This window comes from Ursus maritimus, unplaced genomic scaffold (genome assembly GCF_017311325.1).
Source record: "Ursus maritimus isolate PB19 unplaced genomic scaffold, ASM1731132v1 scaffold_10, whole genome shotgun sequence".
NCBI classification, from domain to species: domain Eukaryota; kingdom Metazoa; phylum Chordata; class Mammalia; order Carnivora; family Ursidae; genus Ursus; species Ursus maritimus.
Window position 1 is genome coordinate 67,889,037 of NW_024423344.1, and position 20,035 is coordinate 67,909,071.

The 20,035-nt window shown below is 39.3% G+C and overlaps 1 protein-coding gene across 2 annotated transcripts in view; it reads left to right on the forward strand.

Moving 5' to 3' along the window:
* Nucleotides 1–20,035, forward strand: part of UBAC2 (UBA domain containing 2) — a 172,604-nt gene that overhangs the window by 23,208 nt on the left and 129,361 nt on the right. For both annotated transcript variants that reach the window (XM_008685003.2, XM_008685004.2), the window contains exons 2-4: nt 12,167–12,294; nt 14,742–14,861; nt 15,385–15,494. In XM_008685003.2, the coding sequence (XP_008683225.1) occupies nt 12,167–12,294; nt 14,742–14,861; nt 15,385–15,494 (358 nt within the window). The remainder of the gene's footprint in view (nt 1–12,166; nt 12,295–14,741; nt 14,862–15,384; nt 15,495–20,035) is intronic.

Here is a 20,035-nt window from a genome sequence, read left to right on the forward strand (position 1 = left end):
ATTTCTTGCCAATAACCACACATTTTCTCTTTTTTAAAATTCCTCTTTTTCTCCTACAGTCTATTGCAGGGTTCAGAACTATCCACAGATTTACTTTTTCAGAGTCGTTCCTACTGTTGAATAATTATCCCCTCTGCATAACAATCATAGCATTCTTCTTTTGGCTTTTAAAATTATTATTTCATTATAATTGTATTATTTCATTATAATAGCACCTTTACTATTACTGCGTTTTATGCTTAATGGAAGACTTAATGTTGTTGTTGTTTTTGAAAGGCTTAATGTTTGTCTAAAATCTTACTAAGAAGAATAAATCTGGGTAGTGTCCACGTAGTGGCTGGACCGAAATAAAAGCATAGTGACTAATGCCATTGTTGATGACCTGCAGATTTGGCATGCTGTTCTCTGGCATGCAAGCCTTTGTGTTAGGCTCTGTTTTAGAACTTCTTTTTCAATTTTATTGCGCCTTTTTTTTCCCCCCTAACTCAGTCTAAATATTTTAGATATAGGACACATTTTTCGTATCTAGAGGGTAAGCTCTCCTCCTTGCCTTTTTGTTGTTGTGGTTTTCTGGAAACTCTTCGTCTTTTCTCCTATTCATTTCCCTGATGAATTTACAAGCATTGGTCCAGTAACCGGTGTTTATTGGCTGCCCTCATGAGTCAGGCACTCCGCCTGGTTGTTTGGTGACCTATGTGAGGAGCGGTCAGTGTGGCAGGTGCCCAGTGTCCTTGACTTCTCCGTACATGAGGATGAATGTGGATGGCTTACAGCATTTTACTTTTGAACATTATAAGGAAATGAATGTGACAAAAATAGAGTTGAGATCTTTTGATTCTCAGGCAATTTCATGGCAGTCTTTGTTGAGATGTCATCAGAAGGCACTTGGTCCTCCCTAATTTGGACACTGAGGATAAGTTTCATTGAGTTTTCCTCCAGGAGGCTCATAGGTCCGGAGAATAAACCATGATGGAAGGCAGGTGGCCAGGTTATTGTACTTTTTTTGACTTCCATGCTTATTTTTGTTCTAGCCCCTTTCTAATGAAAAACCTTAAGTTACTTCATGAGACACCATTCTTGTGGAACCCTGAGAAACTTGAGAAATAGTCAAGTGGTCAGAAATAGGAAAACCAATATGATAGGATATGGTGGCCTCTCTTCTCTGGGGTGTGAACCACACTGGGGTTTTTGACGAGTGTATTTTTACATGGCTGACTTGTGGGGATGGGCGCAGTTGCTGGGTAGCTGCCTTTTTCTTCCCCTCAGTCCCACCCCTTCTCTCTTTAGCTGCGATGCTTCTGTAACAGCCCACATGGCCAAGCTTTGCAACACCTGTGGTTAGTGTCTTCGGTGTGGAAAAAATACATATTTTCATTCAGGTAAAATTCACATGACACAAAATTCACCATTTTATAGTGTTCAGTTATTGACTTCCAGTACATTCACATTGTTGTGCAGTCATTACCATTCACTGTCTAATAACAGAACATTTTTATCACCCCAAAAAGAAACTCTGTACCCATGTTAAGCAGTTACTCGCCATTCCCTTCTTCTCCCTTCCTCTGATAACTGCTAATCTGCTTTAGGTCTCTATGGATGTTTAAATTCTGAGCTTTACTTGTAAATGGAATCATGCAACATATTGCTTTCATGGCTGCCTTCTTTCACTTAACATGATGTTTTCAAGGCCCATCCATACTGTAGCATGTACCAGTAGTTCACTCTGCTGACTGTTATTCTGTTGTAAGGATAGACCAACGTTTTGTTTATCCATTCATCTGTTGATGAACATTTGGAGGTTGTTTCTACTTCTTGGCCATTATGATAATGCTACTGTGCATATTTATATTTTTATTTGAACATCTGTTTTCAGTTCTCTTGGGTATATAACAAGGAGTAGATTTGCTGGGTTGTATGGTAATTCTGTGTTTAACTTTTTGAGGAACCAAAAAGAGAACATGTAAAGTACTAAATAATAATGAAAATCGCTTTGGACCATGGACCATGATGTCAAGATACCATATTTCCTTATTCTATATTAGAAAATCTTTCTTTTCTTTAGAGTCAGGCAAAATAGGTTTAAATCTCAGCCACTCAAGTAACTAGTCGTAACTAGTTCTTAGCCTATTTTTCACCTGGAGTATGAGGATAACTAATTGCTGCCTCACGGTTGCAGTAGGCATTCACTGAGATAGTGCTTTTTAAAACACAGTGCCTGGCCTAAAGTAATCCACATATACTGTAATAATTATTTTAGGATAATACGTAGTCACCAAAGACTGATTGCTATTCATTGCCGCAAAGAGATGGCTGTGTACTTTGGTCATACCAAAGAGATGAATGACCCAAAAAGATATCTTGAACTTTGTGGTTTTATCTTGGCCATAGATGTTTTTCATCTCTACTTTTAGGTTAATATATTGTCTGTTATTCTCAAAATTTGTAGCATCTCTATTTTCAGAGGTGGTAGGACCTGTTGCAGAGAAGTGACTTTTTTTTTTTTTTGAACTTCCATTTGATCACTGTTTGGGTGCTTCATATATGAACCACTTCCTGGCTCTACTCACAGGCCAGAAGATTGCTAGTGACTTGCCTATTCTCAGTGTGTAGGGATTTAATGAACCTTTTTGCTGAATTAGTAGCTAACCAAAAATTATTTTTTCTAATTCTTAAAGTAGATTTTTATTAAAAAAAACTTGAATCTCCTGTGAACAGATCATTCAGAGATTACCACTGGTAATATTTTGATAGATGCTTTAGAAATCCATGTGCTATTTATGTACTATTATTAAAAGTATTATATAATAATACTGCTAGAAATATTTTGCACTTACCATTTACGAACAGTTTTCCAAAGCATGAAATAGTTTTCTGCTACTTAAAATTGAATATTATTCCATTTTGTGGCTAGAACATAATTTACCCATTTTCCTGGTGGACATTCATGTTATTTCTAGTCTTTTCACTATTATAAACATTGTTGTGATAAGCATCTTTGTAGCAAAATCTTTGTGTATATCCATGATAATTAGTTTGGGCTAAATCCCTAGGTAAATGTAGACTTTTTTTGGATCAAAAGGTTTATATATATTTTAAAACTTTTGTTCAGTTCAGCATTAGGTAAGTACCCACTGCTCTGTCCTGCACCCTCCCCCAACTGCAGTCTTTTTATCTCTATTCACAATTGCATTTACTTTAGTTATACAGGGCACCACTTTAATTTCTATTACTCGTGTTTGTGACTGTATGTATCTTTCCCTTGAAACCTACCATCCAGGTGAAAATCCCTTTTAGCCCTGGAGTTCTATGGCAGCGCAACATAGGAAGCAGTTTTATTTTCAGCCGGATTGTCAGGGTTTGGACCTGGCTCTGCCTCTCCCTAGCCAGTGCTGCAGACATCCTACCTTGTACAGCATTTCAGGGCATTCAGCCTCGCCTCTGATTCCTTATGTTCCTACAGTTTTGTTTGCATTAGCCAGACTGGTTTGGTAAAGCTTATTTGTCTGGTCCTCCCATGGGGCTTCTTTTCTATGGCCACTCTAGACTATTGAGGGATGATGGATAAAAATGCTTTTCTGTTTCTTTGCTGGGTGATAGTTCTGAGATACATTCACAAGGATTCTTAGAAAATCCTACGGTATCGAGCACTTGTCAGAAACATCTGTCACTCATAGTGGTGGCCAACTCGATGGTCAGCCCTTATATTTACTCTCCCTCCCTGTTTGATTCCCCGTGTCCTTCATTCCTGCTCCCTGGGATCACATTCCAAAATAAACTACCTGCCTATAAACCTTTGTCTCTCCCTTTACGTTCACTGGAACCCAGGCTAAGACATTTCATGAATATGGATGGGTAGCTTCTCTTCGAGTCACGGTTTTCTCGTGTGTAAGTTTGGAGAGAGTAGTTTCTACCTCACATCATTCACCAAATACACTGAAACAGTACTGTGTGCCAGGTGCTGTTTTGGGCATGGGAATATAGTAGAGCGAGACAAACAAGGACCCTACCTTCACAGAGTTCACATTCTGGTAAAGGAGACAGACAAAGAAATTAGCAAACAAGAATTTCAAATAGTGAAGAAATGCTATAAAGTAAAAACAGCATGATGTGCTCTAGAGCAATGAAGTCGTGAGAGAAAGTCAGTCTGAGGAGATGCTGTTTGAAATGGGGACTGAATGATGAGGATAAGCTGGACATGGGAAGAACATTTTGGGTAGAGGGTAGCAGGTGTTAGGTCCTGAGGTGCAAGTGTCAGGAGCACGGTAGTACGTGCTGTGTATAGTACTGTGCACTTGGTGAGTGCTCAGTCCATGTTGGATAGGATTAGTGGTGAGAGTTGATCAAGGAGGTAGCCTGTCATTAAATACAGCAGTAAGTGGCCAGTTTTGCCTCATGAATTGACAAAAATTGACTTTGTGGAATAAGCAGAGAATTGTACACAGTGTGAGTAGAGTTATGTGGTATGGTTTTCTTTATTGATATGATGAAGTACATTGATTTACTTTACATTCCTGGTATAAACGTCACTTGGTTGTCATGTTTTATCCTTTTTCTGTGTAGCTGGATTCAGTTTGCTCACATTTTGTTAAGAATTTTGCATCTCTGTTCCTAAGAAATACTGGTCTGTTGTTTTAATGCCTTTGTCCAGTTTTGGTATCAGTGTAATGTTGGCTTCATAAAACGAAATTAGGAAGTGTTCTCTCCTCTTCTTTATGGTGAAGAGTTTGTGTAGAATTGGTACTCTTTTCCCCTTAAGTAATTGGAAGAATTCTTCAGTGAAGCCATCAGGCCTAGAGTTTTCTTTGTTGGAAGACTTTTAACTAAGAAATTCAATTTCTTCATTTCTGTAGGACTATTCAAGTTATCCATTGCTTTCTTGAGTGAGGTTTGGTAGGTTTTATCTTTCAAGGAATTTGTCTGTTTTGTCTAAATTGTCAAATTAAGGGATAAAATGTTATTTTTAATATTTAAAAATTTTTAATTTTTAATTTTAATTTAATTAAAATTAAAAATTTTAAATTATTTGTGATAAAAAGTGCATACATAAAATTTACAATTTTTAAGTGTACAGTCCCCTGGCATTAAGTACATTTTACAATGTTGTGCAACCCCTTATCCTATTGATGTCTATGGGATCTGTATTGACGCCTCTTCCTTCATTCCCAATACTGGTACTTGTGTCTTCTTTTTTCTCCGATCAGTCCTTCTAGAGGTGTATCAATTTCATTGATCTTCTCAAAGAATCAGCTTTTAGTTTTATTGATTTTTCTCTATTGTATTTTGGTTTTCTATTTCATTGATTTCTGCCCATATGTTACTTTTTTTTTTTTTTAAGATTTTATTTATTTACTGGAGAGAGAGAGAGACAGCCAGTGAGAGAGGGAACACAAGCAGGGGGAGTGGGAGAGGAAGAAGCAGGCTCCCAGCAGAGGAGGGAGCCCGATGCAGGGCTCGATCCCAGGACCCTGGGAACATGCTCTGAGCCGAGGGCAGACGCTTAACGACTGAGCCACCCAGGTACCCCCGTATGTTACTTCTTTTGATCTGCTTGCTTAGGGTTTAATTTGCTCTTCTTTCTTTCTTTCTTTCTTTCTTTCTTTCTTTCTTTCTTTCTTTCTTTCTTTCTTTTTTTAAGATTTTATTTATTCGACAGAGATAGAGACAGCCAGGGAGAGAGGGAACACAGGCAGGGGGAGCGGGAGAAGAAGAAGCAGGCTCACAGCGGAGGAGCCTGATGTGGGGCTCGATCCCACAACACTGGGATCATGTCCCGAGCCGAAGGCAGACGCTTCACCGCTGTGCCACCCAGGCGCCCCTCTTTTTTTTTTTTTTTAAAGCTTGTAGCCTACATCATCATTTGAGACCTTTCCCTTCTTATATAAACATTTAATGCTATACATTTTCCTCTAAGCACTGCTTTATTTTTAGGCTGCAAATTTTACTTGGTTGTAGTTTCACTTTTCATTATCTTTAACACATATCCTAATTTCCCTGTCATTCCCTGTTTGACCTAGATATTATTTAGACGTATGTTGTTTAGGGGCACTTGGGTGGGTCAGGTCTCGTGATTTCGGGGTCCTGGATCTAGCCCTGCGTCCACCTCTGTGCTCAGCAGGGAGTCTGCTTCTCCCTCTGCCCCTCCCTCTATTCGTTTTCTTTCTCTCTCTCTCTGTCTCTCAAATAAATAAATAAAATCTTTTTTAAAAAAAAGTATGTTGTTTAACTTTCAAATTTTGGGGGAATTTTCCATCCATCTTTCTGTTTTCTAATTTAATTCTCTTATAGTCAGGGAACACACTTTGTATGATTTTAATTTCTTTGTATTTTTTGAGGTGTGTTTATGACCCAGGATATGATCTTTCTTGGGGAATGTTCTATATACACTTGAAAAAAATGTAATTTGCTATTGTTGGGTAGAGTGTTCTATAAAAGTCCATCAGGTCAAAGTGATGGATGTTGTTTTTCAAGTCTTATATAGTTTTACTGATTGCCATAACAGTGTATCACAGATTGCCTGAAACATCAGAGATTTATATTCTCACAGCTTAGGAGGCTGGAAGTCCAAGATCAAGGTGTTGGCAAATTTTTCCTGAAGCCTCCTTCCTTGGCTTGTAGGCGGCTGTCTCCCTGGGTGTTCATATGGTCTATTCTCTGTATGTGTGCATTGCTGAGGTCTCTTCCTCTTACATGGACAGATTGGGTTAGGTTCCTACCTTTATGACTTCACTTCATCTGTTTAAAGGCTCCATTTCCACATATAGTCACATTGAGAGTTGGGGCACATGGATTTTGAGGAGACACAATTAGTCCATAACACTGATTTTCTGTCTACTTATATTATTGATTACTGACAGGAGTGCTGAAGTAGCCAACTGTATTTGGGGATTTATCTGTTTCTCTTTTTAGTTCTGTCAGTTTTTGCTTCATGTATTTCGAAGTTCTTTCTCAGCTTTCTTTTTTTTTCTTTTTTAAGATTTTATTTATTTATTTTAGACAGAGAGAGCAAGAGCAAGCATGAGCATGAGTGGGGGGGGGCAGTCAGAGAGAGAAGCAGGCTTCCGGCTGAGCAGGGAGCCTGATGTGGGATTCGATCCCAGGACCTTGGGATCATGACCTTAGCCAAGGCCAGATGCTTAACCAACTGAGCCACCCAGATGTCCCTCAGCTTTCAAATTCTGTGATTCACTGTGTTCCCCCCCCGCATATTTTATTATGAATATTTTCAAACATGCTTGAAGTTGAAAGAATGGTACAGTGAACATCATATACCTACCACCTAATTCTACAATTAACATTTTCTTATATATGCTATATCTTATCCATCCCTTTATTTATTTCATCAATCCTCTTTTCTTTCCTTTATTTTTTTTTTAAAGTAGGCTCCTTGACCATCGTGGAGCCCAATACAGGGCTTAACTCGTGACCCTGAGATCAAGACCTGAGCTGAGATCAAGAATTGGACGCTCAACCGACTGAGCCACCCAGGCGTCCCAATATATCTTATTTTTTGATGCATTTCAAAAACTGTGTAGCCACTTTATCTCTAAACACTCAAGTATGCATGTTATTAATGAGAATTTAATCACTGTAATTGTTTAAAATTCCTTTTTTTGAGGTAAAATTTTCATATAGTGACATGTACAGATCATGAATTGATCAGTAAATCTTGCTGTCCATAGTAATACTGTGTACTTACCCTGTGGTGTGGAACTTCTTGGGCATTTGTATATTGTTGCTTTCTTTTTTTTTTTTTTTTAAAGATTTTATTTATTTATTTGACAGAGATAGAGACAGCCAGCGAGAGGGAACACAAGCAGGGGGAGTGGGAGAGGAAGAAGCAGGCTCATAGCGGAGGAGCCTGATGTGGGACTCGCGATCCCATAACGCCGGGATCACGCCCTGAGCCGAAGGCAGACGCTCAACCGCTGTGCCACCCAGGCGCTCCTATTGTTGCTTTCTGCGTAGACTTTGGAGATCTGATTTTTGCTCATCTTAAGAGGAGGACTTAAAAAAAAAAAGAAGAGGGCTTAGTGGTGGAGTTACCCGATTTAAGTTATCAGATCTGTATTTTTTGGGGTTTGTTTAGACCTGGACAGAATTAAAATGATTGTATAAATTAGGATCAGTTATTCATTCAGCAATTATTTTATTTCTTTTTAGTTCTGATTTTTAGTTGTGGTAAAATATACATAACCTAAAATCGACATCTCAACCACTTTTAACTATACAGGTCTGTGGCATTAAGTACATCCTCTAGAACTCTTTTCATCTTGCAAAACTGAAACTCTATACCCATTGAACAACTCCCTATTCCTCCCTCCCCCATCCCCTGGCCACTGCTATTCTACTTCCTGTCTCCATGAGTGTGACCGCTTAGGTACTTCATGTAAGTGGAGTCATATGGTATTTATCTTTTTGTGTCTGGCTTATTTCACTCAGTATGATGTCTGAAAGGTGTGTCCATACTGTAGCATGTGCCCGAATTTCCTTCCTTTTTAAGATGGAATACTATTCCATTGTATGTGTATGCCACATTTTGTTTATCCACCTATACACGGATGGACCCTGCGGTGGCTTCCACCTCTTAGACGTCAGTCACCTTTCATTAAACAAACATTCACTGAGTGCCTTAATGGGCCAGATTCTGTTCTCGGCATGGGAGATCTGCAGCATACTATCCCAGACAAAGTTGCTGCCTTCAAGAAGCCATACACAAAGAAACATATTTCTTGATTCTAAATTGCATTTTTCACATTTTAGCATTTCTAAAATTGGGTGTCCTTTATAATAATTGATAACATTTTAGAATTTTATAAGGCAGTGTTTCTTTTTTAGTGACACCTAAAATAATGGTGTCTCTTACAGTCATTTTGAATCATAGATTTGATGAGTCATTATTTAATAAGCCAGTTGTTGGTAAGTGCTATGAAAAAAGTAATCCAAAGTTAGTTACATGGGGTAGTTACAAATAAGGTGACATTTGAGCAAAGCACATGTTCAGTTTGGTTGATTTTTTTTTTTTTTTTTTCAGAGCAGGACTTCCTCCCTGAAGGATGCAATGTGCTGGTTCACGTTCTGGTGCAAACTCTGTACCTCACTGTGGACTGCTAGCAGTTTGTGGACTGGTTACATTGAGTAGCAGGGTAGAGGATAGAGCCCTGACAAGTGGGGTTAGGGATGGGGGTTGGGAGTATTTTGCAAGATGGGCCCGGATCTTGTATGCATGGGAAGAGCAAGGGTGATGCATTTTCCATCTTAGTAACTGGCAGCAGTGTTTCCAGTTGCTCAGAACAAAAACTTTGGAATCATCTTTGATTTTTCCATTTACCCATACTTTACACCCAGTCAGCTAGCAAATCCTGCCTGCTGTGCCTTCAAAGAGCATCCCAATTCAGACCACTCTTACCACCCCCACCTAAACCACCGTGGTCCAGACCATCTTCCTCTCTTGCCTGGATTATCACATCAGACTCCTAACTGGTCTCCTTTCTTCCATATGTGCCTTCCTGTAATCTCTTCTCAATATAGCAAGTGAAGCGATCCTTTGAAAATGTGTCTGATCATGTTATTCCTCTCCTTAGGTCCCCCAAAAGCATCCCGTCACTTTTATAGGAAAGGTTAAAATCCTTATGCTTGCCTACGGGGCTCTACTCCATTCGCTATGCCACTTCTTTGACCTTATATCCTCCCTGTCTGCCTTGTGCTTCTTTGGTCTTAGCTGCCTCTGGCAGCCTGGCTGCTTCTTAATCACATTGAGCATGTTCCTGTCTGAAAGTATTTGTACTTGCTGTTTCCTCTGCCAGAAGTACAGTTCCCCAGCTATCTGCAGGGCCCATTTTCTCAGGTCCCTTCTCAAATCTTACTGTATCAGAAGGGCCTTCTAATCACCCTATGTAAAATAGTACCCCTCTTTCCCACCAGTACTGTGTTTTCCCCTGAATCAGGATAGGTTAAGTTATGCTGCAGTAGCAAACAGCTGCAAAATATCGGGGGCCTAAAACGACAAGATTCGTTTCTCACTGAAGGTACGCCTCTGTTGCCTGTCACCTGGGAGGTCTACTCCTTGTCATCTTCACCTCTGGGATCTGATAGCCTAGCTACCACCTTGAGCACTGGCAGAGGGAAACACCATCCACTGCTCTTCAGGTATCGCCACAAAAGTGACGTGTGTCACACTGACTTGGCGAAAGCAAATCATGTTGTCATACCTAACTTCAGCTGGGGGCGGGTATGAGTGGCTCAGCAGTCGTATCACGTGTCTGGAAAGAGACCAGGAAATGCATGGTGGATAGCACAACCACACTTTTTATCCTGCTTGATTTTTCTATAGCATTTATTTCCCTCTGACACCATACATATTTACCTAGTTTTGTGTGTTCTCTCTTCTCTCCTGTCTAGACCACAAAGGAGTGGGACTTTGTCCATCATTAATTTCTGTACCCCAGGGGCATAGGGTAATGTGTGATCTATCAGAAGTACTTACTAATTTTAGGAAACGATGGAGAGTAACCCAAGAAAAGCATTCATTTCTTCACTTGGCGACATGTAAGCCAAGCTGGGAGTGTGGAGCAGGGAGGTTTGAGGAGAGAGGAGGAGATAATATGAAATAAGAAGTTGGAGAAAAGCAGTAGAATTGCTGGTCGGTGGAGAGTGTCCGTTGAGATTTGAGATCATGAACCTGCAGGGAGATCTTGCAGCTCAGCTCCAATTTCTTCCAGTAACGCTGAGTTGCTCAGAGCTGGCAAGGCAGAGGCAGGAATGAGTGTTGGGACCCATTTCACAAGGATAGGCGGAAGCCCAAGTTGAAGAAGGAGACAGGAGCCTTGCTGCCCCTTCAGGGTGCAGCTGCATCACCCCGGCTCCGTCTTCCAGCCTGTCACACAGATGCAGGAGCTCACCTGCCCCGAAGGAAACCCTTTCTCCTGGGTGGTGTGCGTGTGGTGGTGGGAGCCGTCTCCCCTAGAGGCATTCTTTCTTTTGTTTGCTTCTCATACACTTTTGAGGTAGCTTCTTTTCTTTTCATTTTACAGGTGAGCAGAACAGCAACTGCAAGATAGAATTTAAGTTGGTCAAGCTCACAGCCACAGTGCTTTCCTGTACTTTTGAGGTGCTAGGACATGAGGAGCTCTCTTAGTTTTTAGATTCCCTGGAGTCTTGGTTGAATCTGGGTCATGAAGACAGTTTGCAGCTACCTTACTAATGGTTCCAGTTTAGATGTTTGCAAGACCTTACCAGAAAGGAAACAGTTGGTCTATTTTTGTATACTTAAACGGGTGCAATAACCACATTACCAACTGTAACTAGTAAATTCACTCCCAGGGAATTTCTTATGAATACAGTTAAAGTGCACTTCACACGATCTGAGCATGTTGCCATCGGTGATACTTTCCTGTGGTCTTACCTGTCGATGATCTGAACATTTCGTATGTGCAAGGAACTGTGCTAGGCTCTGTGGCCACTGTAGAGAAGAGAAGGCAGGTGGCCTCCCCTCAGGTGTGTTCAATGTGGTCAGGAAGGCAAAAGAAGTATGAAACCCTGACTATTCAAATAGTACCTGGAAACAAGGGTGCAGAGTGGGGGCAAAGCTAAACGCTTCACTGAGACTGATGGAGGGAAGTGGAAATTGAGCTGTAACTTGATGGCTGCATGAGACTTAGACAAGGCTCTCCAATGGAAAACTGACTTGGGCCCCAGTGGTAGTGCTGGCTGAAAATCTCAGCATGCCATTGCAGTCAGCAAAGGTAGCACTTTTAACTGCTTTTTTATTTTTTTGAAAAAGTGTTATGTGTGTGAATCTCATACATTCTCAGGAGCTAACTGGTCAATTTTGTGGAAAACATACTCCTCTATTTCTTCACACTTTGGTGACCGTTTCTGAAAAGTGTCCTGTGGAAGTTACTAGTTATAACCATGGTTTGGTCTCATGTGAGAGCCAAATGACAGTGAACCCCTGCCAGCAAATTCTCCTTGTTTTCCGGTGCCCTTTGATCACTTACCTCTGCAGATAGAGGTTGTGAAGATATACGTTAATACAGATTAAATTCCAGAGCTTGTGAACGTTGTCTTCATTCTAATACAAAGAAAGTGAATTCTCATGCTCTTCACCCACATGGTTTTTTAAATCTTAGAATTAGTAATTCTGAAAGAAGTTTTCTTTTCCCTCTAGATAAGGCACCTCTGTCCAAGGGTCTTCTGCTGGTCCCCAGTGCCCTGTCCCTTTTGCTAGCCCTCCTCCTGCCGCACTGTCAGAGGTTCTTCGTGTATGACCTCCAAGCAGTCAAGGACGACTTCCAGGTGAGCTCTGCTTCATGGGCCTTTGTGAGGAGAGAAGGCAAAATCTTTTCTTGATGGGCTCTTTCTTTTCTGCTATTCTTTCTGCTTTCTTTTCTGCTATTTTTTTCTTTTCTGTTCTTCTTTGTCCCTCAAAGCCTCTAAATTTTTAAGAAATATTTATTTTTAATACTCTATCAGCAAGTGAATTTTCTAGTTGTATTTATTAATATTTGCAGGAAAGCTGGTTATAATAAAGCAGTTGCAGTATTTCCTTTTACTAGTAGGCACATCTCACAATCACTTCTTACTCATGGAAATGCAATTTACAACTTCAAAAGAAAAGCAATGTTAAATCTGTTTTAATTATGATTAGTATGCATTCTTAACGTTTTTAAAAGCATTTTTGTACTTAACATTTCAAAACTTTATATTCCAAGTCTGAGTATTGATTAGATGATCTAAGCTCTTCCAGCTCTAACAGATTGTGAATGTATGAATTACTTTTATAGTGGTGGTTATATCAAGTAGGAGATTTGCTTGGGTTTTTATTTCTGGGAAGAGCAGAACTCTATGGCTTTTGAGATTTATGGACTGATCTCTTTGAAGATGCTGGTGCTGGGTCTTGCCTGTGAGTTGGAGCATAAATGGCATGTTCAGACACCAATTCCAGCGTGGGGCTTTCCTCACACCACCAGGCAATTCTTGGATACCAGCCAGGTGTCCTACAATTCAACTAAATCCCGACAGCGTCTACCTGGAGATAATATCAGATCCCACAGGTGAAGGCTTCTCCCACAGGCTGCCCGACCCCACACTAGTTGCAAAGCCCAGGTTATTACCTGTGCTTCTGACCAGCTGGCAACAGATGAGAGATTACCACCCTCTCCCCCAGGACACGAGATGCCAGTTGCAAGTCCAAGTTGTTACTAGTACTTAGTACTAGTACTGACTTTAAATCAGAGGTTCCCATGACCCTCTCCTTAGGTTTGATTAGTTTGCTAGAGTGGCTTACGGAACTCAGAGAAACATTTTACCTACTGGATTACATGTTTATCAAAAAAGGTTAGGATAAAGGACACAGATGAACATCCAGATGGAAGAGATGAATTGGGCAAGGAATGGTGGGGAGAACACAGAGCTTCCATGGTCTCTCTGGGGCACCTTGTACTCACCAATCTGGAAGCTCTGAATTCTGTCCTTTTGGGTGTTGATGGAGGCTTCATGAAATCACTGGCCATTGGCAGTTGGTCCAACCTCCAGCCCCTCCCTGTTCCCTCGTAGGTCAGTCAGAGGGTGGGACTGAAAGTTCCAACCCTCTAATCCCAAGGTTGGTTCCCTTGGCAACCAGCCCCCATTCTTAGGTACATCTAAAAGTCACACATTGACCCAAAAAAAGACACCTTTCTGCCTTTCATCCGTTAGGAAATTCAAAGGATTTTAAGAGCTCTGTACCAGAAATGAGAGTGAAAACCAAATCTATATTTCTTTTCTTTTTTTTTTTTTTTTAAGATTTTATTTATTTATTTGAGAGAGAAAGACAGAGCACAAGCAGGGGAAGAGGCAGAGGCAGAGGGAGAAGCAGGCTCCCTGCTGAGTGGGGAGTCCCATGCAGGACTCAATCCCAGGACCCTGGGACCAGAACCCGAGCCGAAGGCAGATGCTTAACCATCTGAGCCACCCAGGCACCCCCAAATCTATATTTCTTATTATAAGTCACAATATCACAGAGTGTTAGTGCAAATTATGGTATGTAACGTACTACCTTTTCTTTGCTAAATACTTGGTCAGCCATTTTAAACATAATACTCTACTTCTGGAACACTAACATCTTTTCTTCATAGTGATGTAATTAATACCATTGCTCATGTTGGCTTTATCAAGTTCCTCTGAATGTCTTTCAGTTATTTATCCAAATTACTGCTGTCAGAATATAATATTACTTCTGTATTATTTCAGTTGCTATAATGCACTTCTTCTGGAACCTTGGCTGTGCATTAGAATCACCTGAATAAACTAAACACACACACACACACACACACACACACACACACGTTGATGCCAAGACCTCACCCTAGACCAGCTGAGTTGAAAAATCTAGTGGTAGGCCTAAACATTAGTGTACTTTTAAAAAAATCCCCAGGGGATTCTAGTATGTGGCCAGCCCTGAGAACCACTGCCATAAGGGAACATAAGGGCCCTTTGGCCCCAAGTTGGTACCTTTCTGATTTGGGGGATTAATTAGGTTTATCTGGCCAGATAGGCAAGAGTCCCCTTCTAATGCCCTGCTTTATAGGCACCTGTGCTGTAAAGGTGAGTACCTGCCTACATGGAGGAATTTTCCTTTTGTGTGTACATCACTATTTTTATTAAATTAGAGTTAAAAATAAGCAGTATAAAGTAAATGTAATAAATTTGCTAAGGCAGAAATCTGAACAAATCTTATTATTCTTTTTTAAATCCCCATTTAGATTTGGAGGTTGTTATGTGGAAGAATAATTTGCCTTGATTTGAAAGATACTTTCTGCAGTAGTCTGCTTATTTATAATTTTAGGATATTTGAAAGAAGATATGGAAGCAGAAAATTTGCAGTAAGTTTTTATGTATTTTCCCTTTGCTACTTAGGTTATGGAAAAAAGTATTTTTGTTTTCTTATTTTTAAATAGTTTTATTTTGTTAAGCTTTGATAATACTTATCTTTTAATTACAGGATCCTCTGTCTGATTTGGAGCATGGATATTAGCCAAAGAAAAATTTGAAATTTAAGCCACTTGCGTAAGAAAATAATAATGATAATAGATAATATCAGGTGTGAGTGGCTAATAAAAATTATTAGGATTTTGACTTCAGTAAAATTTTAATCACTTATTTTGCTTAATGGTTTGTGTGTTACTTGTTAAAAATAAATCATGCTATAAATATCTTTTTTTTTCACCATACTTAGAAATTATGAAGGTGTTAATGCATTTGACCAATATGGCTTTAACCCCCCATTTTGAAAACTCTGTGCTAATAAAAACAAATTAAATGTGCCTGAGCTGGTTCTAATTAAATAAATGTTAGTTTATTTTTCAAAGACTCCTTTCAGTAATGTTCTTCCTGTTGCATTTTTAGTCCTTTTTGCTGGGTTCCTGGGTTTTGTCAGCCTTGGTTGACTTCATCCTCGTTGAGGCCGTGTGGTATTTCTTTGGTATCGCTGCAGCCGGGAATTTGCCCTCTGGATTGTAAGTAGCTCTCAAAGATTAGCTTAATAATTACTTAAATCTGATTTAAGTTATTGTACATGAAAGTCAGTAAAAGAATATTTTAAACTCATGAATATTGTAAAATTGATTTTATGGGTAAAAAAATCCAATGTATACTTAATCACATTTTCATTACATTCTTGAAACAGAATTGGTATTACACCCTTTTTTTCAGCTTTGAAATCCCATATTTCAGAGAATTTTTAATGAATGTACTGTTCTGGTCCAGGAGTAGAATTAATTTTGTATTTTTATAGTGAAATTTTATCTGTAGTTTTATGAACCGATTAAACAAAATTTAGTTAGATTCGGAAACAATTTGTCTGAAGTTAAGCTTCTGAAAAGTGATGTTTTTAAAATTGATATTTTTTAGATACTTATGCTAAAGATAAAACAAAGTTTATAACTTCATAGCCAGCCTGCCATGGCCAGCCTAACTCAGTCTGTGTGTGTGTGTGTGTGTGTATATGCTTTCACATTGTGTTGATCCTCTTTAAAAACAAAACAAAACATGTATTAGTTTATGAAATAACCAGTATCTAAAAGTAGAGTAGTTAGCACATATAAATGACCTTAAAGCATCTTGGAATTAAGTATCTGAGAGATAAAATACTATGAAATAAAGATATAGGTTTTAAAATTCTGTGTATACTAACTTCTGCCTTATTTTATTTTATTTATTTTTTTAAAAGAAGTTCTTTTTTTTTTTTTTTTTTAAGATTGTATTTATTTATTTGACAGAGAGAGAGACAGCCAGCGAGAGAGGGAACACAAGCAGGGGGAGTGGGAGAGGAAGAAGCAGGCTCCCAGCGGAGGAGCCTGATGTGGGGCTCGATCCCACAACACCGGGATCACGCCCTGAGCCGAAGGCAGACGCTTAACCGCTGCGCCACCCAGGCGCCCCTTACCTTATTTTAACTTAGATATGTGTTTTTAGAGAACTGTTTGGGTAGAGAATGTATCTTAATTCAGATTCACTTTGGATCTCTATATTAAAAATATAGTTAGTGATCTAATAGCCTTCACACTTTTGTTGTTAATATTTACACTATAGCCTTTATGGGATTTACTTAATTATAGTTGCACTCATTAAATGAATGTTGACCATTAGCTGTTTAAAATTGTGTGATTCTGAATGATATCTGAATGGAGACAGATTAAGTTCTGTGTCAACAGTTATGCATTTTTTGTTGAGTTCCATGAGTTGTAATTATAATTAGACGGAGATGTTTAAGTCGACTCTTCTGCTGTTGTGGAAAATAGTGTAGTCGTCAGGAATGATTCATGTTGATTTAGAAGAGAAGCAATGTTACTAAGTCATTAGTTTTCCCCAAACATTTCTCATCCAGGCAAATTCTTTTTGGTTCTTTATGTGGCCTCCTGAGATATGAAAGTATATTGAAAGATAATATGAATGTTAATTCAGCCATCACCTGAATGAGAACGTATTTCTCTTTCCTTTTCAAATCATGAAACATTACCTATGGCTTTTAGAGTCCTGAAGCTTTCTCAAACATAGACTTCTTGAAACATTAATCTTTATTTCAGTAAACTCTGCATTTTGTAAACACATCTTTCATTAGATGGTAACAAAGCTTCAGAAACTCAAGAGAAGAAACTACTCTTTTTTTAGTGAGTGTGCTTCATAATTTGCAGTATTCTTCACATAACATCTTGTTACCCTTTCTTTTGCCACCAATGCCAAATTTTTTGCACTCTCTACAATTCTTCATTTCTGTTTAATTCTCTTTTCTTTTTTACCTCACTGTTGTTAAAATTTGTCTTATAAATGTCACCAGCAACCAACTAATTTTTAAAGCCAATGGATTATTTTCAGTTGTTTTATTTGACCTTTCAGTAGCTCATAAATACTGTTGAGCTCCCATTATTTCACGAACTAATCTGCTCCCTTGAGCCCCAGCACACTGCTCTCTCCTGGTGCTTTTGATCGTAATTACTGTGTGCAGCTCCTTCCTCAAGCTCACTCTGGGCTTTCTCTGGCCTTCCTTGTCCACTCCCATGACTTCAACTACAGTTGACATCTGTTGTTTGTTTCCGAGTTCTCTATCTCCAGCCCGTATTACTCTCCTGATCTTGCTAGAATCATATTTCCTAGTGACTTCCAAGACTCAGAGAAAATTTGTCGTGTTTGGAGCTCTCATCTCTTCTGGTCTCCTCTTTTGCTGGGCTCCAATCTCCATTAATGGCATTTCCGTCTACCTGGTCATCTGGTCTTTCTCTTTCTCATCCTTGGACTAGGGCACCAGGTCCTGTTAATTTGAAGTCCTGTGTAAATCATTCATTAACCAAATCTTCTCTACTGCTGTTGGTCAGTCTAAACTCTGAGATGTTATTTATTTATTTGAGAGAGAGAGAGCACGCGAGAGCGAGCGCAGAAATGGGGGAGGGGCAGAGGGAAAGGGAGAAGCAGACTGCCTGCTGAGCAGGGAGCCTGACACCAGACTCATTCCCAGGACCCCAGATCGTGACGTGGGCTGAAGGCAGACACTTACCCGACTGAGCCACCCAGGCTCCCCTAAACTTTGATCTTTTCCATTAATTCTCTAACTAGTCTTCCTATCCACTTCAAAGCATCCCATGCAATGTGGTTAGAAGTTATTCTTTCAAAATGCAAGTTCAAACATGCCAGTATTCCTTTTAAAATATTTTAAATCCTCATTTCCTTCAAAGTAAAAATCAGACTCCTCCAAGATGGCAGCAAAACAGTCTGGAATAGTGGGAATGCAGAGGCTTTGCGATCAAATATACCAGATTTGCGATTCCAGCTCTCCCATGTTATTACTTGTGTATAATCTTGAGCACGTTACTTCTCTCAAGTTCCCTTCCTGAGCTCAGTTTATAGTTGACCCCCATATGTAAATTAAGGGTCAGTACTCTATACTTCCCAGGCAGTGGAAAGAATTAAGTGATCTCTTTCATGCAAACATCCTAGCAGTGACAACCCCCGACCCCTCACCCTGGTTTTCTTCTTTCCCTTCAGAGCCCTCTTAATCTGGCCCCAGTCCAGTGTTTCAAGCCACCCCATCAGTCATTCAGCTTTCTTTTTTTTTTTTTTTTTTTTTAAAGATTTTATTTATTTATTTGACAGAGATAGAGACAGCCAGCGAGAGAGGGAACACAGGAGGGGAGTGGGAGAGGAAGAAGCAGGCTCCCAGCAGAGGAGCCTGATGTGGGGCTCGATCCCGGAACGCCAGGATCACGCCCTGAGCCGAAGGCAGACGCTTTAACGACTGCGCTACCCAGGCGCCCCGTCATTCAGCTTTCTTAACATGTATTTATATTCTCATGTCTGCTTAGTTTTCTTTCTTTCACCCTTTTGCCCTTTGGCAGGAGTAATTGCCCTTTATGTGTATTCCAGACAATTTATTAAGATCCCTAGCACTTATTACATTGTCATTGTCATTATTACCTCAGCCTTCCGTGCCATCCTTCTGGCTGTTTGAGGGAGAACTAATTTTACTTTAGGTACTCATTGCCTTACTTTCTGTAGCGTTGAAGGGATAGCCTTGATTGCAGTGTAGCCCCATAAGACTATAAGGTGAGGTCTTTGAACCACAGACCTGTTCATTTCTTTACTGGTGTCCTGTATAGAAATTATACCTAGCATCTGATAGATTCTCAAGACTGTTATTTGAAATTCAGAAAATGTAACCGTTATATTTTGAAAGTAAAGATAACTCCATTAAAAGCTATGTATATTAGGTGCTTTTAGAAACCAATGCCTATCACACAACTGTCCTTAAATACCTATTATTTTTTAGTTGTTAGTATTTACATATGGATGTTATATTGTTTCTCAGAATTGAAACTCTCCAGAATATGTGGAATTTTGAGTTCTCACACATCATGTTAAAATGTATCTGATTACAGCTTAATAAAATTATTTTTAATTGAGCTTTAGATTATGTATCGTTTTACTGTCAGAACCATAATACATATTTTCACTTTGTGTCTATTAATAAAGTTTTTTGTTGTATTCTGTGCTCCCAAATTAAGTTCTTCACATCAAAAAAAGCCATTGTAGAGAACTTGCCCTTTAATAAATTATGCAAGGGGCGCCTGGCTGGCTCAGTCAGTGGGCATGCAACTCTTGATCTCAGGGTTGTGAGTTCGAGCCGCATGCTGGGTGTATTTAAAAATAAAATCTTTTAAAAGTAAAAATAATGAAATAATAAATTATATAAGTGTGGATTAGACTGTATAGTTGAGTTAGGCTATGACTGTAAATACGTACCATAAACCTGTATATCAAATATAGGAGTTATTTCCCGTGTTTCAGAAATTATTTGTTTAAAAGATATTTGCTAAAGTATCTTGCTCACTTGACTATTTAAACTAAAAACTTCGAGTAGTTTTCTCTTTGTGGAGAAACTACCTCTCAGTACCATCTTGACTCATTTATCTTATGTAGCTCTGAGAATGTTTACGTTCTGTGAACTTGTTTGCTTTTTATTATTGAAGATTGGTGGTTGACATAACAGGAACTTGGTTTCTAGTCC